We start from the raw sequence: 24,005 nt of genomic DNA on the forward strand, positions 1-24,005 counted from the left end.
TGGGGCTGGGCTGATGGGGGGGGGGGTGTGTCTGTAAGGGCTGCGGCGGCTGAGGGAGGGAGGGAGGGTTCTGTCTGTCCGTCTCGACCCTGAGCCACCTGCCTGGGTGTCGCGGGCCCCCCAGTTTCCTCCCTCCGAGCCCCCCCCCCCCAAACCCGGATGGATGGTGTGTACCTGGGCTCTGTGCCTCCTGCCTTCGTCCGGCCGGGCTTCTGGCGTCCCCGGCTGCCTGTGTCCTCCTGTCTGTCCGATCAGCCCCTGACGGCAGTGGCAGCCCGGCCCCATCAGACCCGTGTGTGTGTGTGTGTGTGTGTGTGTGTGTGTGTGTGTGTGTGTGTCACTCCTCAAGCTCCGGGGGTGTTGAGGGGAATCCCAGGGAAGTGAGGTGGTGCGTGTGTGTATGGTGTGTGTTTCTGCCTGTATTTAAGAGTGGGGGAACGAGGGGGGTCGTCTGGAGGTGGCCAAGCGAGGAAGGGGCGAGCAGTCCCCCCGACAGGCAGTCTTCCGCCCCTCAGGCGCACACACACACACACACACACACACACACACACACACACACGCCACCGGCTTCAGAGGTGACCCAGACAGACAGACAGACAGACACAGAAGCGGGAGGGGGGGAGCGCTAAGGGCACAAAGGGGGGGGGATGCGAATGAGCCAGGGAGAGGCGGGACCGGACACATGGACGGGGGGGAGGAGCCGGGGCTGAAGCGGCAGAGGGGGGCACCCCGGGTGGGCGGAGGGGGGATCCCCACGGGGTCGGGGCAGCGAGAGGACACCCCGACTGCCTCCGCAATGTCCGGGGCCCAACTTCCAGCGCAACATGTGTAGCAGCGTCCTCGCCTAGTCTGAGTGGCCGCAACCTTGGGGGACAGACAGGGCAGGACGGACCGAAGAAGAGGAGGGAGAGCTGGAGCCAGGGACGGGCAGGAGGTCCCCGCCACCGCCGCCGCCCCAGGGCCTGCCCCCCCACCCCCTCCGCGGCTCCCTGAGCCCTCCGCGGAATCTTCGGGTCGCTGGACTCCGGTTCCGTTCCTGGCACCCTCGCAATACCCCCCACAGAACAGGGTCATGAAAAGGTAAGGCTGGGGTAGGGGATGCAGGGGTGGGGGTGGGAACGCGGATCCCCAAATCTAGGACAGGGAAAGTTGGCCAGGGGCCTCCAGGAAGGACGGGGATTGAATGGGGAATAGGGGTCTCTGGGGGCCTCTTTGCCCCCTATCTCCTTCTCCCTCTCTGACCCCTTTTTCCCAGGTCTCTACACCTCAGGTCTCCTAACCCCCCATTTCTGACACTTTGATCCCTCTCCCCAGCCCCATACACCTGACGCCCCATCTCCCTCTCTATCCCCCATCTCTCCATCTCACCTTCCCTCTGCCCCACCCCACCCCCTGCCCGCATCAGTCTTCCCCCCACCTCGCCTGTCCTCCTCCCTCTCTCCTCTCCATCTCCCCTCCCTCCTCAGCTGTGAGTCTGCTATTAATACCTCTACCAAGGACCTTGAGAGCATCCAGGCCCTGGCACCCCTCGCCCCAAGCTACCATCCCTTCCTCAAGGTTCTGGCATACCCTTCTAGCCTCTTCCAAGCACCAGGATTAGGGTGGGGAGAGAACAGGGCTGGAGGGGGGGAACGGGATGCCGTCTGCAGCACGACGCGAAGGTGGGGGGGCGGGCTGTTGATCGAAGTGGCCTCTCCTCTCTTCTGTGATGGATGGGGGGGAGTGATGGAGACAGGGACACACCAGGAATCTCTGCACCCTCCTCCTCAGCTGAGGGACAGGCTGTACTGTGCATAGGACCTGAGTGGGGTGACTCGGGGCGACTGGAGCTGGGGGGTGCCCAGGATGATGGGACGAATGGGGCTTGAGACCAAAAGGGGTCCTTTAAGGGAGGAGAGGGCTATGGTCCTGGATTCCTGGGTCCTGGGCATAAAGGAGGCTGGGCAGCTGGATTCCTGAGTAGGGGGCAAGAGTGAGCCGGGACTCCTGGATCCTGGGAAAGGATGGAACTGAACACCAGGACTCCTGGGTCCTGGGGAAGGAGGGGGCCCAACAGCCAGGACTCCCGAGTCTGTGGGAGAAGTTGGAGGATAGGGCTTCTGTGTCTGAGGGAGAAGGGGGCTGTGGGCTCAGTATCCCGAGCCCCTGATGGGGAGGGGATGGTGGTCTGGACTCTTTGGCCCCCTGGGGACGGAAGTGGGGACAGAAACTCATGAGGAGGTGGAGATTGGAGGCCTGGACAATGTGATCCCTGGGGGTGAAGGTTTGGGGGGTTGGAACGCCAGAGTCCCTCAGTGGCTGGGGATACTGCTTCTCTATCTGTCCCTGGAGGGGTGGGAGACTGGCGGGAACTTGGCATCCAGCCTCCTAAGAAGGGTGGGGCTGGGGCTGCCTTCTTGGGCTTCAGCAGGAAGTAGGACCCCGGGGTCCCCAAGGCCAGAGGCCAGGCAGGGGTGAGTCTGAGAGAGGCAGAGGGGCTGAAGGGGTGAGCAGCCACCAGGAAGGGTGGGGAGAATGTGTGTTATCCTGGGGTGGGGGTGGGGGCGCCAGGCCACAGCTGTGGGTTATTTTGGGGCAGAGGGGGGCTATTCTGAGCACTGATTGAGCCAGCTGCTTGGGGAAGGGCAGCGGAGAGGAGGGGCGAGGGGGAGCCAGGATTTGGGCATGCTGGGAGCCCCTGCCCCCATCCCTAGGGAGACAGTGGCCCAGGGTCCCTGGGAAGGCTGGAAGGGTGTGGGGGGTGACTTCTCTAGGCAGCGGAAGGGGTGTGGGCCTTTCCCCTACCCTAGCTGTCTGTGGGGTGGATAGAGGCCTGCGCTACCATGGCAACCGGACAGGAGCCTGATTGACAGTAAAGAGTGAACACTCCTTGTCTGGACCCTCACCCCTTCGAGAAGCCCCTTCTGTAGGCTCTAAATCCTGAGAACCAGGAGTTCAGGCCCCCAGTGCCCTGCTCCCTCAGATCCAGGAGCCAGGAGTCTGGGCTCCCAGCCTGACCACCCCAAGCAGCTAGTATTCAACAGGGACACAGGAAGAGACGCTGTATTGCCTCTCATTTACTAAATTGCTCTGGGCTGGGAGCCAGGGACCCCCGCTCCCCCCAGCTCTCCACAGCTGTGCCCCCCAACCCCGCGGCTCAGACTGGGCCATGACTCTTTCTAGCTGTCATTGAGAATGGGGGGACAGGGACAGGAATAAGGGGCCAAAAGTGGGTTGGGGGTTGTGCTCAAATGGAGGGGTAAGGTCGTGGGGGGCATATTCTCTCCGCAGGATGCCCCACTAATTTCTTTTTCTCTCTCTCTCCCCCCACACACCTGACCCCTTTTCCCTTTCTCTTTTTTTGTTCCCCTTCACTTTTTCTTCCTTTTATTTTTGATCCCTCCTGCCACTCGCCTTCCTGGCCTTCCTTTCATGTCTGTGCTGGGCACCTCCCTGGCGGGGGTCTTGCTCTTTGCCTCGCTATTTCTGTCTTCCTGTGTTTTCTGTCTGCTCTGCCTGCCTTCTCGCGCGATCTCTGATTTTGCCTGTTTCTCCATCTCTTGTGTGCGTGTCTCTTGGTGGCTGTGGGGTCTCTGTCTCCGTCTTCCTGGGTTTCTTTCCATCTTCCTCTCTCTGTCCAACTTCCTCGTTCCTCTTATGTCTCCCACCTTCATCTATCTCTGCATCACTCCTGCCTCTCATTCCCTCCCTGTACCTGTCACTCCGCCTTATCTCTCTCTGCCTGTTACTCTGAGCCTCTCTATCCCTGTCTGTTTCTCCTTCCATCTCCCTCCTTCTCCCCATCACTCTCTCTCCCTGACCATCTCTCTGTGACTGTTTTCATCTCTTCCTATCTTCCTGGGTCTCTCTCTGCTCCTGTTCTGATCCCATCTCTGTGGGTCTGTTTCCCATCTGTCCTGTCTCATTGTCCTCCCCCTTCCTACCTTGTCTCTGTCTTCTCCCTACCACTATATCTTCTCTGTCCCCATTACCCACCTCCACTCTCTTTGCCTCTGTATCTCTCCCTCGGTCTCTGTCTCTCCTTTGCTTCTGTATCTCTCCCTTTGCCTCGTATCTCTCTGTCCGTGTCTCTCCCTCTATCACCCCAACCTTTCTCACTTCTACCTGAGTCCCTGTCTCCTTGTATCTCCCCTTCTCCCTGTATCTCTTCCTATACCTTGTCTCCCTGTCTGTCTTTCCATCTCTGTGTCTCTCATTCGTATCTCTCTCTGCTCCCCGTGTCTCCCCGTCTCTGCGTCCCACCCTCCTCCGTGTCCCTCCCCGCGTGCCTGCGTGCTTAGAGGCCGCCCGGCAGGGCCCGCAGGCGATGCGCGGCGCTGGTGGCCCCCGCGGCCCTCGGGGCCCCGCTAAGATGCTGCTGCTGCTGGCGCTGGCGTGCGCCAGCCCGTTCCCGGAGGAGGTGCCGGGGCCGGGTGGGGCCGGCGGGCCTGGCGGGGGCCCCGGCGGGGCGCGACCTCTCAACGTGGCGCTCGTGTTCTCGGGGCCTGCGTACGCGACCGAGGCGGCGCGACTGGGCCCGGCCGTGGCGGCAGCCGTGCGCAGCCCGGGCCTGGACGTGCGGCCGGTGGCGCTGGTGCTCAACGGCTCGGACCCACGCAGCCTCGTGCTGCAGCTCTGCGACCTGCTGTCGGGGCTGAGGGTGCACGGCGTCGTCTTCGAGGACGACTCGCGCGCGCCCGCCGTCGCGCCCATCCTTGACTTCCTGTCGGCGCAGACTTCGCTGCCCATCGTGGCCGTGCACGGCGGCGCCGCGCTCGTGCTCACGCCCAAGGTGCGCGCAACCCGCGGGCGGGGCGGGGGCCAGAGGCTGAGGGGCGGAGCCGGGGCCCGTCGTGGGTGGGCGGGGTTGTAAGGGGGCGGGGCCAGCCCTGAGTGCCCCCATCGGGGATGCGGTGGGGACACGTGTAAGGGTCAGGTCTAAGTAAGAGGCGGGGCTGACTTGGAGGGGCGTGGTCTATAGGCGGAACGGAGTGTGCCGGGGAATCATCTAGAAGCAGGGTCTGGGGTGATCAGGCTACGGGAAGAGTTGAGAGGCTGCAAGAGAGGTGAATCAGGGGAGGGGGTGGGATCTGGGGAAGAGGCGGGGCCGGCCAGTGAGGGGCGGGGACTGGGAACGAGAAGGGACACGCCTGGGATGGCAAGGTCGGAGTGAGGGGTGGGCTCTGGGATCAGCGAGGGAGAGTCAGTTGAAAAGGAATGGGGTTCAGAAATGGGTGAGGGCTAGAGAGGAGGAGGGAGCCAGGAAGGCAGGAACAGGGACCAGGAAAGAGGGGTATCAGGTACTGAGGGAAAGGGAGGTCCCCGGCCAGCTGGGCATGGGGTCTAAAGGTCAACGAAGGAGGACAGAACCATCTGGTGAAAGGACGAGTATGAGAAAGAGAGGTGTCCTAAGTGAGAGGGCGAGGGAGGGGTAGAACCCTGCAGCTAGGAAGTGGGGAGAGGCCAGTCAAGGAAGGGGTGAGTCAGGGAAGGGGCGGGGCTAGCCGGTGAGAGGGGAGGCCAGGGAGGACAGGACCCCTGCTCTGTACTAAAGGGGCGGAGTCTAGAGAGGAAGACGGTCTGGGAGTGGGCTCACCCAACTGTAAGTCTTGGAAAGCAAGAATCCAGGGGGTGGTCCTGGAAAGATGAAGGCCCCCCAAAGAGGTAGCCTCAGCCAATGAGAGGTCAAAACCAGGAGCCTACAGGGAAGGCGGGGGCAGAGGCTGGAGCTGGCTGTGGCCTGGAGAGAGGCCTGCCTCCCGAGGGCACAGGAGGGGCCAGCTGGAGTGGACTTCTGGTAGGGAAAGGCAGAATATGAACAAGCCTTGTGTGCGGACTAAGAAGTGGTCAGTTAAGAGGAGGTGCCTGAGAAGGGGCGGGGCCTATTCAGAGGTGGAGCCAGTGTAACTGAGAAGTGGGACTCGCCTGAGGATGGGGCCACCTGAGTGGGTGGAGCCTAAGTCTCCACCAATTCCCTGCTGTGGGGGCCGGCGGCTTTGTGACTAGATCACTATTGGAGGCTGGGACTCGCAGTTCTCTCGTGTCCAGGGCACTCTGGGAAGGATCTCTGTCCAACTTTCTTCTTCTCTTTGGCATGGGGTTGTCCAAAGATTTGAAGGCAGATCATCTGAGAGATGAACTTATTACTTCCTGGCTGCCACCTCCTTGGCATACGGAGAGACGTGGTCCCTTGTACCTCCATTGCTGCTTAGAAATGTGTGCCCCTCTGTTTCACTGTCTGCTAGGTGCACACACATTGCCTTCTGGGAAATATAGTCCCTTTAGTGTTTCTGAATGGAAGAGTGGTCCTCACAGCTGCATCTGTGCCCCCATTGAATACTGGGAATGTGGTCCCCTGAGCACACCTCCACCTGCCAAGGGTGAGGGCCCCTCAGTGCTCTCATGGCATTCTGGGAGGCCTCATCCCCTCAGGACAACAGCCCTAACCGGTACACATTTAACCACAGGCACATGTCTAGGGAGAAAGTACACTTGCTTTTCTTATCGCATTACTGGAAGATTTATTGGCTGATTCTGTGCCAGGGCTGTTTTAGGTTCTGGGGAATACAGTTATGAAAGGTTAAAAAAAAAAAAAAGACAAGGTCCCTGCTTTTACAGAGCTTGTATTTCTAATGGGGAGACAGAAAAAACAAATAACAGAGAGTTGAAATCGGTCCTGAAGGAGAGGTAATGACCGAGGACATGGCTTCAATAGATGGTGGTCAGGGGAGGCCTCCCCAAGGAGGTATAACTGAGCTGGACCTGAGGACGGAGGAGGGGAGGAGCTGGGGGGAAAAGTGTCCCCGAGAAAGGTGACAGTGAAGGGCAAAGCCCCTGAGGCCAGAAGGAACTTGAGGTGTCTGAGGAAGAGCAAAGAGGTTGGGGTGATGGGAGATGAGGTCAGAGAGGCGACGGGGACGAGGTCATGCAGGGCCTTGTGGGCCACAGCGAGGACTTTGGCTTTGATTCTGATGTAGAATTATTGGAAGGTTTTCAACCAAGAAGGGAGGCAATCCAATTACTATTTTGAAAAGATCACTCTGGCTGCTGTCTGGAGAATGGAAGTTGCGAGAAAGGAAGTCGAGATGGGTTAGGAAGCTGTTGTCGTCTAGGCAAGAGAGTGGTAACCATGAGGGCCGTGACAGGGCCCGTAGTGAGGATTGAACAGCTGGGGTCATGTTTTGAACAGAGCCGAGAAGTCTTGAAGATGGTCTGGATATGGGCCCGAGGGCTGTCCAATAGAATTCTCTGCAATGATGAAGGTGGTCTTCATCTGCTCTGTCACATATGATAGCCACAGCCATGTGTAGCTGTTGAGCACTTGACGTGTGGTTAGTGCAACCAGGGAACTAAGCTTTATTTAACTTTAATTGATTTTAATGTGAATAGTCATGGGTGGCTAGTAGCTACCATATTGGAGAGCACAGGAGACAGTGTTTAAACCCATGGATTTGGATGAGATCACCAGGGAGAGAGGACAGAAGAGGAAACAAGGGCACCCCTATGTTTAGAATTCTGACTGAGGAAGAGAGTCCAGCAAAGGAAACAGAAAAGGAGGGGACAGGAAGGTAGGAAAAAAAGCAGAGAAGGGCAAGTCTACTCAGCAAAGCTTCCTCCAGTTGGGAGAGACTACCTTCAGCACCCTCATGGCCTGCTGGGAGATGCAGTCCCTCTCAGTGGATGCTGGGAACTGTAGTTCCCTCCCAGGATGCTGAGTGTGTCCACTACAGTAATGTTAGCTGCTGTAACAGATAAACCCCGACTTCTCAGTGGCTTAACCCAATAGAAGGTTGTTTCTCACTCATATAAAATCCAAACAGGTGTTCTTGTTCCAAACAGTCTCGCCTCCAAGCCGTGACTCAGGGACTCGGGTTCCTCCGTGTTGTGGCTCTGTAACCCCTTAGGTTTCTCCTCTGGGGCCTCTGCATCTGCCCTCAGACAGGGAAGAGTAAAGTGCATGGGGGGAGAGGTTTTTATGGATGAGCCTAGAACGCAGTCCTGTGGTTAAACATAACCCAGGTCTAGCTCTGTGCCCCAGCAAGGAAAGGAGATGTGTTTGCCGAACGGCTAGTCAGCCTGCCATGTTGAGAGCTGTGAGCTGCCTTTGGCCGTTGGGAGCTGTGATGCCCTTATCAGTTGCTGGGAGATGAGGTCCCCTTTGAACCCCTGGGAGCTGTGAACCCTTCACTGGTCGCTGAAGGCCCCTTATTGACTGCTGGGAGCTGAGGTCTCCACGTGGGGTGGCCTGACATCTTCCTCCTCCTCCCCTGCAGGAGAAGGGTTCCACCTTCCTGCAGCTGGGCTCGTCCACAGAGCAGCAGCTTCAGGTCATCTTCGAGGTGCTGGAGGAATACGACTGGACGTCTTTTGTAGCTGTGACCACGCGTGCCCCCGGCCACCGGGCCTTCCTGTCCTACATTGAGGTGCTGACTGATGGCAGCCTGGTGGGCTGGGAGCACCGCGGGGCGTTGACGCTGGACCCTGGGGCTGGCGAGGCCGTGCTGGGCGCCCAGCTCCGTAGTGTCAGTGCGCAGATCCGCCTGCTCTTCTGTGCCCGTGAGGAGGCTGAGCCGGTGTTCCGGGCAGCCGAGGAGGCTGGCCTCACTGGGCCTGGCTACGTCTGGTTCATGGTGGGGCCCCAGCTGGCTGGAGGCGGGGGCTCGGGCACCCCTGGGGAGCCCCTTCTTCTGCCAGGAGGCGCCCCACTGCCTGCCGGGCTGTTTGCAGTGCGCTCGGCAGGCTGGAGGGATGATCTGGCCCGGCGTGTGGCAGCTGGCGTGGCCGTAGTGGCCAGAGGTGCCCAGGCCCTGCTGCGTGACTATGGCTTCCTGCCTGAACTTGGCCATGACTGTCGCGCCCAAAACCGCACCCACCGAGGGGAGAGTCTACACAGGTGAGTGGGGCTGGGCTGGGAGGGCTGTGGGAAGATTCCTGAGCCTGAATACCTGGGGTACTTGTGCCTGAGTGGCCTCAAATGGGTCACGTCCCCTCTCAGAACTTCAGTCTCCTTTTCTGTAAAACGAGCGTAATTGGGTCTCCTTTCTGGGGTTAAATCAGGTGATTTGGAAAAAAGCACCTGAGATACGGTGAGTGTATTACTATATTTCCTGATTCTAGGATGCGCGTTTTTGCATAGTTTAATGTCTTTGAAACCAAGACATGTCTTACAATTGATAGCCTACCAAGGTTTCATGGGCAGTGCATTTTTTTCCTTGTGGTAGGTGAAAACTGTGACACGTCTTCTAGTTGATAGCATCTTAGATTTGGTGAAATACCCTAGTTAGAGTAGGAGTTGAACTTCAGTAACAAAAAGACCCGACAATCCAATGTCCCAAACAAGGTAGAAGTTTGTTCCTCTCTCACTTAACGATCCAGAGGTGCACGATTCAGGCTATCAGGAGACTCCATCGCTCCATGTGGTCATTCAGGGACTCAGGACCCTCCCACCTTGTTGCTCTGCCATCTCCTTTCCGCACAGTCGAAGCTGGGTGGTAGGCCATGTCTGAATTCTAGCGCATGAAAAGGGGGAAAGTGAGGAGGTGAACAAGCCATTTCCTTTATGGCCAGTGAGGTGGAAGGGACGAGTCTTACATCCCATCGGTGAGAACGTAGTCACTGGGCCAGGACTGACTTATTGGTTGTGTACTGCCACATCCATGCAGATTGGCTAGACATCGATTCTGATTGGGTAGTGCCTGTGCTGCACTGATGGTTAGAGTTTGAATATCACCTGCCCATGCCCTGGGCTAGCTGCAAGGAATTTCGGGGAATGTGGGAAATGTCAATTCTAGCTGGGCAGGTGTGTGCCCAGCTGACACATGATTGTTTTAGAAGAGGAGACCAGGATTTGGTGGGAAACAGCATCTCCACCCCAGGAAGCTTTGGGAGTGAGAACTTGATGAGTTTGGTGACAGACAGTGGAAGGAGAGGACTTTAATGCTGAAATGAGGATGGGCTGAGTTTGGGAAGGGGCGATGGGTGGGGAAGAAAGCCTAAGGGAGGAGAATTGAGAAGTGGGGAGGTGGGGAGTTGGGAATCGGGATCCAGGGGCAAGAGGATGAGAAAAGCATCCCTTGTTCATAAATACTTACTGAGCGCCCGCTAGGAACTAGGGCTCATGCTGGGCACTGGGAACGCAGAGATGAATAAGACCATGGACTTCTCTTGAAAGAACACAGGGTCCTGTAGGGGTAGCAGACAGGGATGGGATAATGACAACACAGCATGTTATTTGCAATAATGGAGGTTGCACGGACTTTGTGGGAGCACTGGGGAGAGTACTGAAAAGCCAGGACATTTTTGGTTGCAGGAAGCAGAGTCTCATTCAAGTTTCCTCGGGGAAAGAGGGGTTTATTGGAAAGATAAACATGCACAGAAACCCAGACATCAGGAATTGAGGCCAATTCCTCAATTCCAGCTACTCTTTTAATTCATTCTGATTCTCTCTTTCTGATCTTCTCTGCTTCTGTGTGTGTGTGTGTGTGTGTGTGTGTGTGTGTATCTATCTTTCTCCCTCCCCTTCTCCATCACCATCACCATCTCCATCTTCATCACCATCTTCATCTCCATCTCTATCTCTATCTCTGTCTCAGGCTTGCCACTCCCAGGGGCTGTCCAGTTCTTCTGCTTACCCAGAATTTCTGTTCCTTCATGATACTCATCATTTCAGCCCATCCTGTCCATCACCCATGCCTCCAAATCTCACAGCTAACTTCCTCCCAGGAGAGGAATTGTGTTGGTCCCAGTCAACCTTCCAAACTAGGCTATACAAGTCATGGGTCACGCTATGGAGTCAGGGAGGTTTCCAGGAGGAGGTGAGACCTCCTGGAAAGGAGGTCTTCTAAGCTGAGACCTGAAGAATAAACTGCTCATTCATTCATCCACTCATTCATTGAAAAGCCCTTTGTCAAGAGTCTGTGGTGTGCCAAGCCCTGCTTTATGAACAGGGTATAATGTTGAACAAGGCCTCTGCTCTCACAGAGCTTACAGTCTCATAGGTGAGACAATCAGTGCACAGACAAGAAAAGAAAGGAAAAAAACATCAGCAGGTAATAAGTTCTGAGATGATAATAAAGCAGGTAGAATGTATAACAAACGTCTATGGTGCTAGGTCAGGTGACGTCGTCAGGAAAGGCCTTTTCAAGTAGGTGAAATTTGGAGGTTAAAAAAAAAAAGAGAGCTTCCCTGGTGGCGCAGTGGTTGAGAGTCCGCCTGCCGATGCAGGGGACACGGGTTCGTGCCCCGGTCCGGGAAGACCCCACGTGCCGCGGAGCGGCTGGGCCCGTGAGCTGTGGCCGCTGAGCCTGCGCGTCCCGAGCCTGTGCTCTGCAGCGGGAGAGGCCACAGCAGTGAGAGGCCCGCGTACCGCAAAAAAAAAACAAAAAAGGATAAAGAGAAAGACCCAAGGGAATTCCCTGGAGGTCCAGTGATTAGGACTTGATGCTCTCACTGCCGAGGACCCAGGTTCCAATCCCTGGTTGGGGAGCTAAAATCCCACAAGCCGCGCAGCACAGCCAGAAAAAAGAGAGAGAGAGAGAGAGAGAGAGAGAGAGCCAACTATCTGAAGACCTGAGTAAAGAGAGGGAGGGGAAACAGCAGGTACAAAGGCCCTGAGGCTGGAATTGCCTGAAATAAAGCCAGTGTGCCTGGAGCACAGTGGGCAAGTGGGCAGCGTATGGTGGAGTAACAGGGGGCCCAGCTCAGGTAGGGCATTGAGGCCAGGTTAGGGGTTTAGATTTGATTGCAAGGGCAGTTGGGAGTCCACCAGAAATAGATAATCCAGGCAGGGGGGAGAGCATTGGGCAAAAGACCAGAGGGGAGAAAAACCTGGGCAGGTTGATGAGACCACAATAGCTCAGGGTGGAGAATTAGGGGTTGGGAATGATGAGGCTGGTTAGGTGGAGAGGCCCAGGCCGCGAGGGCCTTGAATGCCAGGTTGAGAGGCTTGGACTTTGTTCTGGGGCACTGGGGAGCCATGGGTGGGCTATGAGCAGGGGAGAGGTAGAGTCAGTTTGGGGTATAGAAAGACCTCTCCGGTGTGGGGTGGGGACAGACTGGAGGAGAAAGATTGGAGGCTGGAGGCCAAGTAGGAGGCTGGGGTAGGAATCCAGGAGGGCTGTGGGGACAGAGAGGAGGGGATGGGGCAGAGATATCCCAGGGGCAGGAAGGACGGGGCTTGGGGACTGATGGCCTGGGTTGGGGGGAGCGAGGAGGCAAGGATGGCAGCTGAGGGTCTGGTCCAGTGACCCGGGTGATGTGACAAGCATTCAGCGCACAGGGTGCCATTGTATAATAGAGATACCTGGGAGTCCAGAGACCTCCCGGGGCTTCTGTCCAGAATAAGGGACACGTGAGCTGAGTCTTGAACACCTAAGAACTAGTCAGGATGAGGAGGGAGAGAATAAGGGTTTTTTTCTTTTTCTTGGGCCGTGCTGCCACGGCATGTGGAACTTCCCTGTCCAGGGATCGAACCTGTACCCACTGCAGTGCAAGCGCAGAGTCTTAACCACTGGACCACCAGGGAAGTCCAAGGGTTTTTTTCTAGGCAGAGAGAAAAGCACCTACAAAAGCCTAGAGATAGAAAACCACTTGATATTTTGGGGGACACCCTGCATTCAGTATTTGTGGGGCAGAAAAAGGGTTTGGGCGGAGAGAGTTTGATGGTGGGCAGTGATCAGAGATCGGGCTGCAGAGGCAGGTGGGTCCCCTAGAGCCTCAAACCCAGGCTGAGGGTCTGGGACCTGGTCCTGGAGGCACCGAGCTGCCAAGGGAGAGTGCCTAGCAGAGGAGAGGCGTACTTGGGTTTTCCAGAACTTAGAGGAGAGGTTCACACTGGGCGCTGGGATTGGTCAGTAGACAGGGGACTTTCTCGGCCTTCAGCTGCCAAGGTGCAGTTCAGGCCCCCACGTGTCCCCTCCCTTCCTGCTGGGCAGGTACTTCATGAACATTACCTGGGATAACCGGGATTACTCCTTCAATGAGGATGGCTTCCTGGTGAACCCCTCCCTGGTGGTCATCTCCCTCACCCGAGACAGGACGTGGGAGGTGGTGAGTCCTGGCGCTGACCTCAGGCACGGGAGAGGGCCTGGATTCCTGGGTCCTGGGGAAGAAGCAATGAGGACCTAGACTCCTGGCAGAGGTGGGGGCTGAGGCCCTGCATTCCGGCCTCTGACAGAGGAAGGGGCTGGGAGCCTGGACTTCTAGGTCCTAAGGGGAAGGACTGGGAATCCAGACCCCTGGATTCTGGTAGAAGAAAGCCCAGACTCGTGGGTCTGAAGGAGGAAAGGGTTCCTGGGTCCAAGGGACAGGTGGGGGAGGACGCCCAGACTCCTGGATCTGAGGGAGAAGGAGCTGGGAGCTTGCGGCTACGAGGAAGGCAGGCCATGGAGGCCAGAACATTCTAGAAAGTCCCCCTCAGGAAGCCTGAATCCCCTGCTCTTGGCCAAGGTGGGCAGCTGGGAGCAGCAGACTCTCCGCCTCAAGTACCCGCTGTGGTCCCGCTATGGCCGCTTCCTGCAGCCAGTTGATGACACGCAGCACCTCACCGTGGCCACGCTGGAAGAGAGGCCTTTCGTCATTGTGGAGCCCGCCGACCCCATCAGTGGCACTTGCATCCGAGACTCCGTCCCCTGCCGGAGCCAGCTCAACCGCACCCACAGGTGACAGCCCCGGATCCAGAAGTTCCAGCTTCAGAATCCTCTCTTGAAGCCTAGTAGTCCTACCCCAGCCCCCTCCTCCCTTGGGACCCAGAAAGCCGTCCAGCTTGGTGACCTTGGACAAGTCATGTAATTCGTTTGAGCCTCAGTTTCCCCAGAAAGCGATGCCCACCATAGTTTTAGCAGCTGCTCGTCCCTCCCTCCATAAGGCGGGGGGGGGGGGCGCAGGGATCCCCAACATCCCCAAGCCTGCTCGCTCCCCGCAGCCCTCCGCCGGACGCCCCCCGCCCAGAAAAGCGGTGCTGCAAGGGCTTCTGCATCGACATTCTGAAGCGGCTGGCGCACACCATCGGCTTCAGCTATGACCTCTACCTGGTCACCAACGGCAAGCACGGCAAAAAGATTGATGGTGTCTGGAACGGCATGATCGGGGAGGTGAGGTGGGCGGGGACAGGGTGGGGGCGGGACAAGACAGGTGGGGGGCGGAGTCGGGACCAGGTCAGGGCCGAGAAGCGGCTGGGTCAGGCTTCTGAGGGGGCGGGACTATGAAGGGGCGTGGCCGAAGGTGAGAAGCCTGGATTTGAAGGGGCGGGGCCACGAGGAGGACCCACCTTGACGGAGGGGCCGGGCCAGGAGGAAGGACACTTGGGGCGGAGGAGGCGGGGCTCGGAGGGTGGCACTATTAGAAAAAGGGGGCGGGGCCTGGAGGATGGAGCCCAAAACTTTCAGAGGTTTGCTGGGGGAGGAGGATACAGCAGGAGGTCACTTCTTCCCACTCTTGTTCTCGACACTTACCTCCACCTTTCCTGCCCCATTCTGCCTGCGTCCCCCTCATCCACCCCGCCACCCTCCTAGCCCTTTCTATCATCCTGTCACTGGTCTCCTCCTGGGACCCGTCTTTGTCCTGAGCCAGCCGTGTTCCCTCACTCCCTCCCTGTCCTCACTCCCAGGTGTTCTACCAGCGCGCGGACATGGCCATTGGCTCTCTCACCATCAACGAGGAGCGGTCCGAGATAGTGGATTTCTCCGTCCCCTTCGTGGAGACAGGCATCAGCGTTATGGTGGCGCGTAGCAATGGCACTGTGTCCCCCTCGGCCTTTCTCGGTGAGCCCAGGTCCTGGAATGGCAAGGGGTGGGGTTTGGGGGCAGCTGTGTGTCCATTTCCCATCCTGCTATTGCTTGTACCAGCAGGGTGACTCTGGTGAACTGAGGGCCTCAGTTCCCTAACCTGTAAAATGGGAGAATTTCCCCCACAAGAAGCAATTTTACAATGAAGCTAAGAAAGTCTGAGCTTCAGAAGCCTTCTGCACAACCCCTTCAAGGCCCTGTACCTGGTCTTGTATTCATAATTTTATTTTCTTGTTTCTTAAAGAGAACCCTCCAAATTGTATAAGCGGCAGGCCCCACAAAAACCATATTCCCCTGTACATAAGTATGAGATGAGGAAAAGAGATGAGCATGGGCCCCATCAAACAATGTTTACTGAGCACCTACTATGTGCCAGGCTCTGGGCTGCACAGGAAACCTTGCCCTTTAAGAGCTCTCCCAGGGCCTCATGGGGGAGACAGAAAACAATCTCTTAAAGATATACATGGGCAAGATCATTTCATATGGTGGTGAATACTACGAGAAATTAAGCCGACGGAAGAAACAGAGAAGAATAGGATCGGTGTTGCTGTGGGTGGACAGGCGGGTCCCTCTGAGCAGGTGACCCGGTCCTGCATAGATCTGGCTGGAAAAGTGTCCCAAGCAGATTAACATTAAGGGCAAAGGCCCCAAGGTGGGAATGTTCGTGGGGTATTTGTGAACTATTGGGAGGCCTGTGTGACCAGGGGAGGGGGCAGTGAGTGATCATGGGAGAGGTAGGAGGTGAGGGCTGAGAGGGAATCAGGTGGTGGATCGAGCAGGGCCTTGGTTGCTATGGTAGGAAGGTTGGGTTTTACTTTTATTGCAATGGCAAGGCTTTTAACTGCAGGCGGTGGTGTGAGGATATACGATCAGATTTAGGCTTTTAAGATATCCCACTAGTGGGTCTGCGGATGCAGGAGGCCCATGAGGAGGCTACTGCAGAGGTCCGTGCACAGTGAGTTTGGGGTGCAGGATAGGAAGATGGCCAAGAGGGTGAGACAAGTAAACAGGCTTAGGATGCGGTTAGAAAGCTGGCACACAATGGGTTGGTGGCTTTGAGGTAGATTGGGTAGAGATCTCATTTACTGAGCTTGGAGAAGACAAAAGGGAAAGCGTACATCAAGCCAAGGGCAGCAGTTCACGTCCGTTCCCTCCTGCTCTCCAAAGTCTGAGCAAAGCTCCTGGGAGGGGGAAAGGCTGAGAGGAGAAGGGACAACCCTTCTCTGGTGTTTTGTTTTCTGTCTGTTTCCCCAACGGTGTCTCCTGTGGCCTCCTCTTTGCACCAAGGTCTCTGCAGGGCACCCTGACAGGCACCACATGGGGCCCCTGCTTTCAGAAAGGGAGTGACAAGGTCATGTTTATGCCCCATCACATGGCCCAGTGGAGGCGACAGGCGTGTCCCCAGATACTGCTGTGACAATCCAGGCTGTGACCCTACTGTGACAGGGGCAGTCCTGGCCGCTTACACTTGGCCCAGGAAGGTCAAATCCCTGATCTCAAGAAAGAGTGATTTGGGTTTGTTGTCAGTGAACTCCCGGAAGCAGTGTGAGGAGGGGATGCAGGAACTCAGGTTTGGCTGATGGACAGGTCAGGGTGGTGCCTCTGGTAGGGGAGCTATTGAGAAAGAGGCAGAGAAGATGTAGCTTGTTTGGGGAACTGTGAGTTCTGGGTGGTTAAAGCAATGGGTTCTTGAAAAAATGATCAGTCCAGAGACGAGAGTGGAAACAAGTCTGAGAGGCAGGGACTTTGTCCTGGGGGCACTGGGGAGCCACAGAAGTCTGTGAGCTGGGGAGAGGCCAGGTCATCTCTGGGTGTAGAAAGAGCTTCTAGGGCCGTGGTGGGGGGAAGGGCTGGAGAGGAGAGGATGAGGAGATGGTCCAGGGGACAGGATGTGGCCTGAGCAGTGTTGGCAGAGGGAATGGAGAGGAAAGACCGAGGTGGGGGTGGGTGGAGGCAGGACAGGAGGATAGGGCTGGGGACTGACAGGATGCTGGTGAGGGGGAGGGAAGGAGGGAGTGAGGGTGGCAAATGCGGGAGGGAGGGTCTGGGCGGTGACTGGATGGACAGGGAACTCCCAGGGTGGGGAGCCTGGGAGTCGGTGCTGGGCTCCGTGTGGGATATGAATGGCCTGGAGGGATTGCCAGGGGGAGGTGGAGAAACAGGTCTGGGGCTCAGGAAACATAATTAGGAGATAGTTTCTATATGGTGGTTGAAATCACAGAAATGATTGAGATGATTTTCTTTGGGAGAGACCGCCCCGCCACCCCTGCCAGGGGTCTGGGTGGGCAATGAGTCTGTCCCCAAGAAGGGGGCAGAGTAGGACGGGGTCAGATCTGGGCTGTACCTTGTTCACATGTCTGTGGGCACCCAAGACTTGGCTTCGCTGAGTCATGGCCACACACCCCCTTGCCCTTAGAGCCATACAGCCCTGCCGTGTGGGTGATGATGTTCGTCATGTGCCTCACTGTGGTCGCCGTCACCGTTTTCATCTTTGAGTACCTCAGTCCCGTCGGCTACAACCGCAGCCTGGCCACGGGCAAACGTGAGTCCCCTTCCTCCATCACCCTACCTCGGAGTGCCTGGACCACAGATAGAACTACGTTTCCCAACAGCCCCTGGGATAGAGTTATGGTCTCCTGAGGCAACAGGGGCCTCAGGGGCCACTGGGAATTGTAGTTCTTTCTGCTCCCTCATTAAGCATAAGGGATTTGGGGTCCATGTCCCCCTCCTGGCCCCCTGCAGGCCCTGGCGGCTCAACTTTCACCATTGGGAAATCCATCTGGCTGCTCTGGGCCCTGGTGTTCAATAACTCGGTGCCTGTGGAGAACCCCCGGGGGACCACCAGCAAAATCATGGTGCTGGTGTGGGCTTTCTTCGCCGTCATCTTCCTCGCCAGCTACACAGCCAACCTGGCCGCCTTCATGATCCAGGAGGAGTATGTGGATACCGTGTCTGGGCTCAGTGACCGAAAGGTATGTGTGTTTGGGGAGGGAGGGAATTGGCTGAGGTTGTAGGTGGCAGATGGCGGGGGAAGGGGGGGGATTCGTGGGGGGTCTCTTCCTCGAAAGAGTCCCAGAATGGTAGAATGGAATACTCTGGAGGAAAATGGTTATGTTTCACAAAGAACTATTTAAATATTCCAAGGAGAAGAGAGTATCCCCAAATATTCTAGGGGCAGGAGTGCCAAATGGAATATTCTAGATCAGTGCTTCTCTCAAACTGTGATGAAGGGCTAATTTTTGACATTTCTAATCCAGTGGAGACCAGTGCTTTTATAAAATATGATAGAAAGGAATTACTGGAAAAGTAAAATAAAATTTAAAACCAAGACGTGCAAAATTCCAACCCACATCTTTATTAGGTTCAACAGACGTAAAATTATTCTGTCAAATAGCTTGACTCTCTCGGTTTCTGTACTTACCTCATCACGGATCACAGTTCGTTCATGGACTGGTGGTCTGCACAGCACACTTTGAGACTAACGTGGTTAACTGGGTGTCATGACCTATTAGAAGGTTGAGGAACCAATTCAATGGATTACAACAGACATTTTTTTTTTTAATGGAATGGATTAGAATAGAATAAAAAATATGTTTGACTGCATTTTAGGTAATCAGGGTGAGTATGGTTGTATGAAACTTTTGTTTTAGTCATGTAGACACCCGACATTAGGCCAGCACACACCTATCTGGCTGGGTCTGTTGTTAAAATAGTGAACTATTTCTGAACAGATTGGGAACTGTTAGCAACGGCCCCCAGCCGATGCCGTGCCAGCCCCTGCCCCGGGGACCTCTCATGATCCAGCAAGTTAAGGGTTAATGCCTGGCCCATCAAGGGCCTCTGGGACCTGTCTGGAGATTTGTTGCCTGTGTCTTTTCTGATTGGACCATGATCAGCCCATACTGGGGATTAAATATTTCAATATTACTCCTGACTGTGTGTGTGCATGTGTATGTATACATATCTGCATACATACGTACTGATAACTGCGGATGTATGTGATGGGTGAAGAGTAGTGTTTCCATGGGTCATGGCGAGCAAGTGTGAGAAACACTTCTGGACTGGGGTGTCTGCCAGTGTCCCCCAGAATGGAGCAGCTGGTTGAGGACATCTTGACCCAAATGCCCCCTGGGGGGGTGCCCTAATGACTCCCCATTCTGCCCCAGTTCCAGCGGCCCCAGGAGCAGTACCCGCCCCTGAAGTTTGGGACGGTGCCCAACGGGTCCACAGAGAAGAACATCCGCAGCAACTACCCCGACATGCACAGTTACATGGTGCGCTACAACCAGCCCCGCGTAGAGGAAGCGCTCACTCAGCTCAAGGCAGGGTCAGCGCAGACTGGGGGCCGGGAGGTGGGGGGTAGGGAGTGGGGCTGCTGGGGCCCCTGAGGAGGCTTGGAGATGGCAAGGGGTCAGGGGTTGTTCATCAGCCTCAGAGGTCAGCCCGGGGTGGGTCAGCTTGGAGGGCAGAGGTCATTGAGGGTGGGAATGAACTCCCCCTTCTGGGAGTAGGAGCCTTAGGATATTTTCAGAGAGCCAGTGGTTACGAATTATGGAGCCAGACTACCAGGGTTCAGATCCTGGCTTTGTCCCTTCTTGGCTGTGTGACCTTGGGCAAGTTACTCAACCTCTCTGAGCCTCAGTTTCCTCCTTTGTAAAATGGGGATGACAAGAGAACCCACCTCATAAATTTTTTATAAGAATTGTTATAGTTATTATTATTAGTTAATATATTATTATAGTCATTACTATTAAATAATATATATTATTATAGTTATTATTATTAGTTAGTCCATGCAAAACACTTAGAACAGTGCCTGGCACACTGTAGGTATTTGCTGTTATTATTATTATTACTACCATCATCATCATCATTAGATCTGAACTCACTGGAATCAATACTTGTAGAGATATATATATACATATATATATATATATATATGTATATATATATATATATTTTTTTTTTAACATCAGTTTCCCAAATCATGGGGAAAAGTTCAGTTCTGGCCCCAAAGTGCAGTCCAAGATTACAACAGAGCTAAGCACAATGACTCCCTCTCCCCGTCCCTCATTGATTTAGTCATTCAGCATGCATTTATTTTCTTAGCCTCAGCTCCATGCCAGGCAGTGAACAAACAGATCACAATTCCTGCCCACAGCAAGCTTAAGACCTAGAGGTAGGAAATTAACAAGAAACATGCAAACAGAAAAATCAGCATGACCATTTCAGAAAGTGATTGTGAGCTAGAGTGTGACTGAGCTGGGGTGTATTCACCAGGGTGTTGAGGGCAGTCCTCTGGGGGAGGTAACTGGAACAGAGCCCAGAAGGAGGTGAGGGACTCCTCCTTAGCTAGGTGGACTTGCCTAGCCTTGCAGGCAAAGGGTCTGAGCCCCGAGCGGTCTTGGCTTCTTAGAGGAACAGCAAGAAGCCATCATGGCTGAAGGGTGGTGAGCTCAGTTAGAGCTCAGTTTGGAGGGTAGATGAGAGTAGAACACAGGGTGTGACCCCTGAGGCCAAGGTCAGTGCTGGGTTTTATTTGAAGGGCAGTGAGAAGCCATGGGAAAGGGGGACATTAAGTAGGGGAGCGATGTGATCAGATTTGTTTGTAAATGCCCCCTCTGGCCTCCACGTGGAGAATGAATGGAGGGAGACATCAGAGGGACCAGTTAGTCAGAAGCTGTGTTGCCCTCCTGACACCTTTCCCCCAGGCCCACTCTCTGCTGACCCCTGCAGGTGCCAGTTGTAACTGGATCTTTTTTACCCCTCAGTCTTGATTAGAATTGTTGGGACATGTCACGTGGTTCCCTGCTCCACACAGGTTCTCAAAGATGCCCGGGAACCTGTGGGGAACAAAGCCTCAAGCTTGTTTCCAGAACACCCTTCCTCCTGTCTTTCCTTCAGCTGTGAAGCCCGATGGACCCCCTCAGCCCCCTTCCCAGGGCTCCCCTGACTGAGGACACCCCCTTTCTCTGCCTGGCACCCTTTGCCTTCACATTCCCAATCTTCATGAACGAGGTTTCCCCTTCCCAAATCTCTTTCCCCCTTCTCTTCAAAGGTTTTATTTACCTAACACACTTGTTAAAAATAATAAGGTAAAAAGTGAAGATCTCTCCTCTCCCCCTCCTTATTCATATTTCCAGGCATTTCCTCCACCTTTTTTCTGGAGCAGAGCTGGGGAGCCACATATGTAATATTTTTCTTTTTTTGGGGGGTGGATGAGTGATTTTATTTTTTTCATTTATGAAATATTTTTAAATTGTATTTATTTTTAAAAACAGGCACATATACAGAATGGGTTTTTGTTGCGGCATACGGGATCCTAGTTCCCCAACTGGGGACCGAACCAGTGCGCCCTCAGAGTGGAAGCGTGGAGTCCCAATCACTGGACCACCAGGGCAATCCCATGAAACATTTTTTTTTAATTGAAGTATAGCTGATTTGCAATGTTTCAGACGTACAGCAGAGCGATTCAGTTGTATACACATAACTGAAATATATATACTTTTTCAGATTCTTTTCCATTATAGGTTATGATATTGAATATAGTTCCCTGGGCTATACAGTAGGTCCACATATGTAATGTAAATGTATCCAGGAGCCACACTAAAAAAAACAGGTGATATTAATTCGAATGGTACATTGTATTTAACCCAGTAGCTCCAATATATTATCATTTCAATATGCAATATCAAAATTAATGATGGGGAATTCCCTGGCAGTCCAGTGGTTAGGACCCCACGCTCTCACTGCTGAGGGCCCAGGTTCAGTCCCTGGTCAGGGAACTAAAATCCCACAAGCCGTGTGCCATGGCCAAAAAAAAAAAAAAAAAAAAAAAATGAATGAGATGTTTCACTGTTTTGGCAGGGGGCAGGGTGGGTGCTTCAAATGTTACAATCACAGCTCATCTCAATTCACACATGGTCCAGTCTGGCTAGTGGCTGTCATATCGAGTTCTAGAACTCTGTCTTTTTACCTCTTTTGTTGTTGTTTCCTTCTTTTCCTCTCTTTTTCTTTTTTCTTCTTTTCCTCCTCCTCTTCTTTCCTCGTCCTTCTTCCACTTCTTAATCCCTTCCTGTACTTGCCCTGACCCCCAGATGTCATCTGGAGTTTCCCACCCCTTAGCATCTAGATACCTTTAGCCCCGTAACCCCTTTCCTAAAAACTGTGCAAATTCCTGGGCTTCTCAGGGTCACCCTGGCTTCAAGCTCCCCTTTGCCAGATTGAATTCACTTTCTGGACCATCTCACAGGCCCATGTCTTCCAGCTCTGGAGCCTATTAACTAAAATTAGAGCCCATCTCTCCCTTAATCCCCACAGAAGCCCAGACCTCAAGCCTATGTGTGCGGGATTGAAGATTGGAAACGTGAAGGGCGTCAGTTTGCCTGCACTGTCCAGCAGAAAGGAAATGCAAGCTACTGTGCAATTCTAAATTGTTAGTAGCCACGTTAAAAGACACAAAAAGAAACAGGTGAAATTTGTTTTAATGATGTATTTTACTTAGCCTAGTATATTCAAAATATTATTGCAACACATAATCAGTTTAAAAATGGTTGCGACCTTTTACATAATCCACCCCCCCACCCCCACCAACACACACCTTTTGAAATCCAGTGTGCATTTTATACTCACCACACATCTCAGTTCAAACTTGCCACCTTTCAAGCGCTTAAACCAGCCACAGGGACGTGTGTAGATACCACATTGGGCGGCCCAGGTCTACATAATCTAAATGCCAAAAGTTTCATAGTGAAGGTCATGAACATGAAACATAAAAGGGCTCTGAAAAAAAAAAAAAAAAGGGCTCTGGCCACCTCCCCACCCCCCTGGGAATTTTCACTTCCTTACTCACCCCCAGAGTATCCTCCCCAGCCAGCCAGCTGACTCATCCCCGCCCCCCCTACTTCACAAGTATCAAACGCCTTCCTCGGGAGGCAGGGGAATTGCCTTCCTCTTTTTTTTTTTTTTTTTACTTCTACAGGGAACCCTCACATTCCCAGTCTATCTCATCCTTATATTTGGAGAGTAAGAATTCCAAGACCTGGGTAAGGGTAGGACCCTCATGTCCCACATCTACTTGGTTCCTGAATTTTGGAGAGCAGTGAGAGTGTGACCAGCAAGGGAGACCAGCCCCACCTCAAAAAAATGAATCCAAATCTATCCCACCCCTGAGTTAAAAGAAGGAGGGATACCTGTATTCTTCTTTTCATCCAAATGTCAGCCACAATCCCAGCCCTTCATAAGAATACCTTGAGGCTTCATCCCGTGTCTTTTTATATTGCATCTTTTTTTTAAATTGAGCTGTAACATACACAGATCTTTTTCTCTTTTTATTGGAGTATAATTGATTTATTTTTTTTTTATTTTTTTTTGTCGGTGAATAAAGTTTTATTGGAACACAGCAGAGGCCGTTTCAAGGGGTCCCCAACACACATTCTGAGCACAGAGGAGCCATAGATGCAGGAACTGTAAAAAAAAAAAAAAAAAAAAAAAAGCCTCTCTGCTAAGCCACATATTTCCTTGTAACATGGGGGTCAGTCTCATGTTAAAGTGGCCACCATTTCCTCCAAGGGAAATTTGATGTGGTCTCTCTATCTATGTATTACGTATGTAATATAAATATAAATGTGTATATATACTAGTATAGTTGATTTATAATGTGTTAGTTTCAGGGGTACGGCAAAGTCATTCATATATATATATATATATATATATATGATTTTTTCAGATTCTTTTCCATTATAGGTTATTACAAGATATGAATATAATTCCTGTGCTATACAGTAGGCCCTTGTCGATCTCTTTTATATATAGTAGTGTGTATCTGCTAATCCCAAACTCCTAATTTATCCCTCCCCTGCTTTCCCCTTTGGTAACCATAAGTTTATTTTCTACGTCTGTGAGTCTATTTCTATTTTGTAAATAAGTTCATTTGTATGTTTTTTAAAGTTTTTTTGATGTGGACCATTTTTAAAGTCTTTATTGAATTTGTTACAATATTGCTTCTGTTTTATGTTTTGGTTTTTTGGCCTCAAGGCATGTGGGATCTTAGCTTCCCAACCAGGGATTGAACCCGCACCCCCTGCATTGGAAGGTGAAGTCTTAACTACTGGACCGTCAGGGAAGTCCCCTGTATTTTTTTAGTTTCCACATATAAGTGATATCATATGATATTTACCTTTCTCTGTCTGACTTACTTCACTTAGTATGATAATCTCTAGGTCCATCCAAGTTGCTGCAAAT

At 53.6% G+C, this 24,005-nt stretch overlaps 1 protein-coding gene and 1 non-coding gene across 2 annotated transcripts in view; one reads left to right on the forward strand and one right to left on the reverse strand.

The window, feature by feature from the left end:
* The first annotated feature begins 2,262 nt into the window (after nucleotides 1-2,262).
* GRIN2D (glutamate ionotropic receptor NMDA type subunit 2D) overlaps nucleotides 2,263-24,005 on the forward strand; it is a 32,365-nt gene continuing 10,622 nt past the window's right edge. The window contains exons 1-9 of the mRNA XM_033430579.2: nucleotides 2,263-4,771; nucleotides 8,253-8,872; nucleotides 12,912-13,026; nucleotides 13,426-13,637; nucleotides 13,901-14,069; nucleotides 14,585-14,738; nucleotides 17,179-17,304; nucleotides 17,505-17,734; nucleotides 18,929-19,089. Of these exons, the coding sequence (XP_033286470.1) occupies nucleotides 4,307-4,771; nucleotides 8,253-8,872; nucleotides 12,912-13,026; nucleotides 13,426-13,637; nucleotides 13,901-14,069; nucleotides 14,585-14,738; nucleotides 17,179-17,304; nucleotides 17,505-17,734; nucleotides 18,929-19,089 (2,252 nt within the window). The 5' untranslated portion in view covers nucleotides 2,263-4,306. The remainder of the gene's footprint in view (nucleotides 4,772-8,252; nucleotides 8,873-12,911; nucleotides 13,027-13,425; nucleotides 13,638-13,900; nucleotides 14,070-14,584; nucleotides 14,739-17,178; nucleotides 17,305-17,504; nucleotides 17,735-18,928; nucleotides 19,090-24,005) is intronic.
* Nucleotides 12,430-12,502, reverse strand: TRNAA-UGC (transfer RNA alanine (anticodon UGC)). The gene has a single exon. It is a non-coding gene; the product is annotated as a tRNA-Ala (tRNA).

Source organism: Orcinus orca, chromosome 20 (assembly GCF_937001465.1).
Source record: "Orcinus orca chromosome 20, mOrcOrc1.1, whole genome shotgun sequence".
In the NCBI taxonomy this organism is placed as follows: domain Eukaryota; kingdom Metazoa; phylum Chordata; class Mammalia; order Artiodactyla; family Delphinidae; genus Orcinus; species Orcinus orca.